General features: G+C 33.2%; 1 protein-coding gene across 12 annotated transcripts in view; it reads right to left on the bottom strand.

Annotated features, from left to right (window-relative positions):
* Positions 1 to 601: 601 nt before the first annotated feature.
* The window catches only part of NfI (Nuclear factor I), a 73,437-nt gene continuing 67,089 nt past the window's right edge, over positions 602 to 6,949 (bottom strand). For 9 of the 12 annotated variants that reach the window (XM_073089787.1, XM_073089786.1, XM_073089789.1 and 6 more), the window contains 2 exons: positions 5,891 to 6,003; positions 602 to 5,491 (listed from right to left, as the gene is read on the bottom strand). In XM_073089787.1, coding sequence (XP_072945888.1) covers positions 5,337 to 5,491; positions 5,891 to 6,003 — 268 coding nt within the window. In that variant the 3' untranslated portion in view covers positions 602 to 5,336. The remainder of the gene's footprint in view (positions 5,492 to 5,890; positions 6,004 to 6,949) is intronic. The other 3 variants (XM_073089791.1, XM_073089795.1, XM_073089788.1) reach the window with 2 other exon arrangements.

The raw sequence follows: 6,949 nt of genomic DNA, 5'->3' as shown, positions 1-6,949 counted from the left end.
AACCAATTCGACTCAAATCTTACAAAACAAATCACTTGCTTTAATTAAAGGCACACATCGTGAGGAATCCTACAACCCTAAGTGTTATTTAAGATGTTTAATATTATTAGGTCAATCCGCACATGACCAGCGTAGTAGAGTATAGTCTAAAAACCTCTCCAAAAGGAAACCTGTACCCTTACCATGAGTTTTCAAAATTTCCCACAATTTTACATTACGTTTACTCAATCCATTATTCTGTTCCGTTTGCTTCAGTAGACTGAGTAAACGTAACAATAAGTAAGTGCTCAAGTCTTTTTGTCTACCTCACATGTTCGCAAAAAAGAGAGACAAAACATCATTTGCGCCAAGGCACATATTGCAAACAAAGCGCCATTTTGTCAATTTAGACATTTAATACATTACTGACACTATAGTTCTGATACAATCTGCTAGGGGCGCTGATTGGAAATTGCATAGGCAAATACGTAAACAAAACCAAAACAGTCATATTTGTCAAAACATTATAACTCATGGTAAAGGTTCCTAACAGTGGGACAGTAATGGGCGGATGAAAAGGAATAGGTTAGAATAATAGAAGTCATTAAATAAAACTCAACTGTTGTTTGTTTCTTTGTATTGCATCAACTGTAACACTTTCAGTTTTCATCGATATTGAGCAAAGTTTACCTACATTATTATAATTGCTTGCATTTGCGCGCCAAATTGTTTATATGTCATCGGCCATTTTGAATACAAAAGCTTCGTTATCTGTGCGTGTTTGTGCGTAGCGTTACATGTGACTTTGTCATGGCGTCAATTTAGCAAATTCAATTTAATTATTTTATACCAAAATGAGTTAAATAGATTTTAATTTCAATATAACTGTCGTTTTCTAGATTATTTGACATAATAAACAGGTCGTGTGAAATGCTGCTTTTTCAAAATTTTTAAAATTCAAATTTAAATTTAGAATTTGAATTTGAATTTCAAACATTTTATTAAATGTGGGTACAATTTTGACTTGCATTGCGTGGTCTACTAATGTTATATCTACATGTTTTGTTTCCAATTGTTTAAGACTGCCTCTAATTAAATAAATACCCTTATCTCCTATTGTTAAAGAAAATAAATTATGCTTACTACTAGCTTAGTCTTAGCATGACATAATAAACAATTGGGCCCGAGATGCGAGCATAACAACGCATGCTATGTCAAAATGCTCGTCCCCACCATGACAATACACACACGACACCATTGCCGTTTCATATTTTGTTTTAAGCTTTAAGCACCAATTTTCTTTATAACAAGTCGTTCGAAATAATTAAACGACTAAAATTCTATAAATATCTTACTATGTATAGGTTAAAAATACATGTTATAACATTTTTACAAGTCTATCTTTAGTTATTATTATTACATACCTAAATCAAATAACCTGTTCCCAATTTCTTGTCAGTTGTTCAGTTGCTACGAGATCGCAGTCATTTGATTTACATATGCTCAGTTTTAACACAAAATTTAAAAACATAAAAAAACTATAGAAATGTGTAAAATTCATTAAAGGACAAACATCGTAATCGTAACTCAAAACGCGAACTACTATGTAATTGTACAAAAGAATTATTTATAAATACACTCCGAAAGATATTTACATACAAAAAATGGTCATGGACACAATCATAATACACTAAAATAATTAATAAATTCGCTAAACAATTTATAATTGCGCATCAGAAACGATGAACTAAGAAATTCATAACTAGGAGTATTCTTCTATGGGTTAATTATTCTTAATTAATAATTAGTTACGTATGTTATTTCAATTCAGAAATCCAAAAAACTTAGTAGTAAGACGGATTTGAGTTTCTTATTAAACTTCAATAAATATTTTCTTCAGAAACAAGATCGAACTGTAACGTTACTTAGTACAGAATAGATGTGGTATAATATTAAGAAGCCTCGCATGAATCAAAATTTACTACTTCGAAATAAAAGCGAGCCTAATTCAAAATTCGCGTAGATTAAGATATACATGCCAGTAAAGTATATAATAGGTACATAAGTGGGTATAATGTAGGTAATCACTAAAATTATAGAATATATTAGAAGTATTTATATTTCAGCAAAACTACGCATGGAAGCGTTACTTAATTTTATAATTAGAAGAGGGTACAGTAAAACTCTGGATTCGAAAACAATTTCCAGACTGCTGGGTGCCCAGTATCTTTTATTAATTTCGAAGTTACAACACAATTGGTGTTTGGTAATAAAGACGAATATTTAGGAAGAAATAAATAAAGACGAAAATACTAAGAGATTGAAATCATCCCAAATAATTGGGCCAAATATCTAAATTCGAATAGAAACTAGCGATGTAGGGATAGACAAAACTGTAAGAGATCCGTAGACAAGCCTCTGCAAAAATGAAGTCTAACGTGAAGGTATAATAGTTCCAGGCTTTCAAATAATATTAATTAATCATTTATTTCTAGTTAGCACGTTGTATAGAACGCATCATAAATATACAATATTGTTGTATCTAAGGCACATAATGTATAGGCTTTCAATTATTACTCCATATCGTAACAATGGTGCTAAGTAAAGAATTAAACGACTTTTGTGTCGCGACAAACACATTACTTTTATTCAAGAACCACCACAGAATGGTATTTTCGATGGAATATAAAATACAATGGTATAGCACCACAGAACTGTATTTTCCATCCAATACCAAAATGGTACATCTGAATTATGCAATGGTCAAAAGAGTATTGCTTGTAAGTGTTTATCGCACACATACGAACTATTGCAAAGCTAGTAATAAAAAAATACTACCAATTCTACCGACGCTGTCAACAAATATTTCCCTCTTAGTATCCTTACCGTTACAATCCTTAATTTTGCCATCATATAACAACTTCAATCTCTACAACATGTCTGTTTATACAAATACGTAATAATTATTATCTCTTTCCGTCAGCACTTAGTGTGCACATTTGCCAATCATACAAAAACAACTATTTCAATATAAGACACGTCCAGAATGAACATTTTAATCACAGTCTAGAATTTTCGGCACCAATGAGCTTGTAATTCGTCATCTTAATCAATCTGCCCGCGTCACAAAGTCACCATCATACGAGTATATAATTCGACGAAATTTAGTTGGTATCCCGAATATATTCAAGCCTTAAATGACATCACTATTTCTGTTTTCTTCTTCGTAATTTCTAATAATGTCTATAGCTAGCAATTGACTAATTCTCGCCTCTCTGCCTAGTTGAACTATTAATAGCTGTTATAATTATTATACCTCTATAGTTTGTTCTGTAATAGCTATGTATCAATTGTACCAAATGGCTTTATTAAGTTAGATCGAATTTCTTACGTAGAACCCAGTCAAGTATTTATCCTCTATAGAAAAAATATTCTGCGAATTATTATGAATATAGGATTGAACTACTCAGTACCAATTTCTAGCTTCACTAAAGCTGTTTTTTATCATTATATTACTTTACCTATTTATTGCTCGTCGTTTATTGCTACGTTTCCTACTATAATCTATCTCCTATTTATTTTTAGTAAATACTTTAGGGCGACAATAATGGATAGAATCTCAAATTAATTTCAACTCATGAAAGAGGCTACAAGCCTGTGTAATTAGTACATTTATCCTCATTTTCAGATGGATTTTCTAAGTAAAAGTAGGAACCCAAAAAATTGACCAAACTCGAAAAGTGTTAGTTAGAAGACGATTGTTTTGTCTTGTCACAAAATTTTATTACATTCATTCTGCCAGACCATTGTTAGCTACAAATTGACAACTTAATTGTATACTTACATAAGTCTAAATCTATTAAAACCGTGTATATATATTTGGATCTCATTAAGAGTAATTTGGCCACAATTTTAGTTTCGACCCCTTAATAAAGGTAAGGGGCTCTATAATTGTAAATACATTTTTACTTTATTTTAAGTAACATTAAATTTACAATGTAACTCTAATGACTAGCTTTTCTCGTATGGCCACGGGATTGCAAACAAAATGTCGATTATATTGAGAAAAAATACTCAAAAAACGGGATTTTAAGTTAATTATGTGAATTAATTATTATTTTGTAACCAAAGTATTGTCCGTAATACAATTTTTATGTATTTTTGGCTTTACCAAAGTCTTATTTTCAACCTACTAATATTCTTTGGCTACAAAATATGTTAGTCTTAAATTTAGACCGATTTTGAGTCCAGTTTCATCAGCGGATGGATTTAAAAGAACACTACAATTTACAAGTCCCTATTAAGTAAGTTATAAGTACATTATGAAAGGCACCTATAAAATGTCCCTTGACAAACGTTTCTACTTATACCAACCTATTGTTGCTTTCGATTCTAACTATTTAATTGACGAAAAACTTTCTATTTTTAGTATCAAAACATTTTCTATCTGGGCTACATTCTTTAGCGTCATATAGACAGACAGTAAGAAATCTGAACACATCACAGAATGGTTTCCAATTGAAACTTTTTAATTTCGTTTTAATTTTCGAATCGAAATCGCAACAATAAAGTTGCTTCTGGCTTCTAATTTACAACTAAACTAATTCTTAAGCAAGGCTCGTCTTTCTTAAATATTCGTTTAATAAGTTAAAAAAAATCTTCGTAAACTATTAAACTTATGCTATTATTTTTTCAATACAAAACACACAATAACGAAACAAAAACAACTTATAATATCACACTTTCGTCAATTGAATTTTTATGACGCTAGGTTTGGAAGCATTGTTTTCAATAACCGCTTTCTAACTGCCTTATAGGTCAGCAAAATAATAATTTATAAGCTGCATTCTCATTAACATCTTTAATTCACTAAATTACTGGAAGGCTTGATCATATCATACTTGATTTATATTCTATAAAAATATTAGAATATAATATGTTGCTTTTATTTAATAGCTTCATATTTTACACAGTATTATCGTTGGAGTATTGTATCGCCTTAAGTAAATGGAAGCCGTATTGACCGCCCGCCCTTTCACTTCACTACCTTGATGGCGTTGTCACTAATCAGCGAACCAAAAATCGACGTCGGTCCAAAGTCACTGCGTCTACGCGGACGGTTAATACGGCGAATTGTAAAACTAATTCAACTACAACCTTGCCGAGGTCAATCCCTTTAATATTTACACTAAGCCCGCACATGCCGGTCCGATAAACTGCGGAACGGTTTTGATTTTGGAACTATGGTTTTAAACAGTCCGATGTATGACCGGGCGCCAGTGCGGGAGGGGCGCGGGGGTCCATCGCAGCACCGTTGCGCCAGTCGCGGTCGACGCGTCGTCCGCGTCGGACGTCGATCACGGCGAGCGCAGGTCCGGCGCCGGCTTGTCGGGCGCGATGTCGTCGGACGTGTCCACGCCCACCGGCTGGGCAACGCTCGTGCCCGTGTCCATCGCTGTCGCGTCCGACGTTATCACGTTTGATTGGAAGAAGCGTTCTGTGAAGAAGACCACTTTATCAGTTTTGTTTTTCTGGCCAATAACAACGTTGTTCGGTTTAAACGAGCAAACAAAACAAAATAAACACAGCAAAACATTACATATATATACAGAGATTAAAAATTACCTGTTCGATGTTTAATTAAATAGTACTTTGTTCATTTATTACACCTACGACGATTTTCAGAATGGCCCACGTTGGGCGCCAAGATTTCATCAACCAGTTTTTCGTCCATATTATAAAATAAAACCATATTTTAAACATATACATTAAAAAATAAACACATTGAATTGTGCATTAAGCTTTTATATACAGCCCTTTACCATTTTAAGCCAGTACACTGTACAGCTTATGATCCCTTAATCTTAAACTTAAAAATAAAAAATATAATGATTATTATCAGATAGAATACCGTTACAGCATAAGAAAGAACTACCATCGTCAAGTAGCACCACGTGTTCGGGCCCCGCCGGTGCGGTCATTATGTTGAACTCGTCCTCCAGGGTGGGGAAGGGCGCGTTCCATCTGAAATATGTTATATAGTGTTAAAAAGGTGAAACTCTGTAGATTTTTATAAGAGCAGCAGTACTACAAATACTACCCTATTCTGACACTGGTATCAACCCCATGCCAGGGCGTGCACTTGCATCCCGATGGTTCCGGCCATCGGAATGCAAGGATGAAAGTACATAGGCGAAGAAAGCTCAGAAATATTTTAAATTAATCGGCGAAAAAAGAACAAAAAAATTTAGTCAGACCTACCACCATCTACCAAAACAATCTGCGAAACGTGTAAACGATAGTACGCACTACGGTCCAAGCGACTATAATGTACCATACGAGTACATATACGTAGACTAACACACAAACACGCAAGCCCAGAACATCTAAATTCATCATTAATGATATCTGGCCAGGCTTAGACCCCAGAACCCTCTACGCGTCAGTCCGGTATGGTAACCGCTTCGATACGTGGATCATAAAAACAATATCATTCAATCAAATTCGTTTATTATGGAATGTAGGTAAGCTAGGTACATGTACAGTGTACAGTCATAAAATAATATTCCTCGACATTCCCACCGCAAGCGGGCATACAGTAATTATAAGAAATACAAAATAAGAAATAAATATATTACAATGTGAATGATAAAAATTATGTACATAAATACATAGATTATTAAAGATACTTCGCCGCCTTGAAATTGAATTAAGCCACAAACGGCTTATTTTAGTAAGTTTTTTTTTAATTCTTGATAAATAAAAACATTTTTAGAGAAAATTTACGAATAAATAACTAATACTGCGTAATTTACTAAATAAATAATTATTTCAAATATTTTAGGGACATTTTAGCACGGGAGACGTGACAAAACTTTTTTACGCAACTATTTTAATTCTCAAAACTGGGTACATTTTCTTGTAAGGAGTGAGTAATCTTTACTAATCTATGCATAAATATGATAACAGT

Source organism: Epargyreus clarus, unplaced genomic scaffold (genome assembly GCF_041222505.1).
Source record: "Epargyreus clarus isolate Ecla_fem2 unplaced genomic scaffold, WU_Ecla_fem_2.2 ptg000031l, whole genome shotgun sequence".
Lineage (NCBI taxonomy): Eukaryota > Metazoa > Arthropoda > Insecta > Lepidoptera > Hesperiidae > Epargyreus > Epargyreus clarus.
Note: the sequence above shows the minus strand (reverse complement) of the source record. Positions and strands in the feature narration are given on the sequence as shown.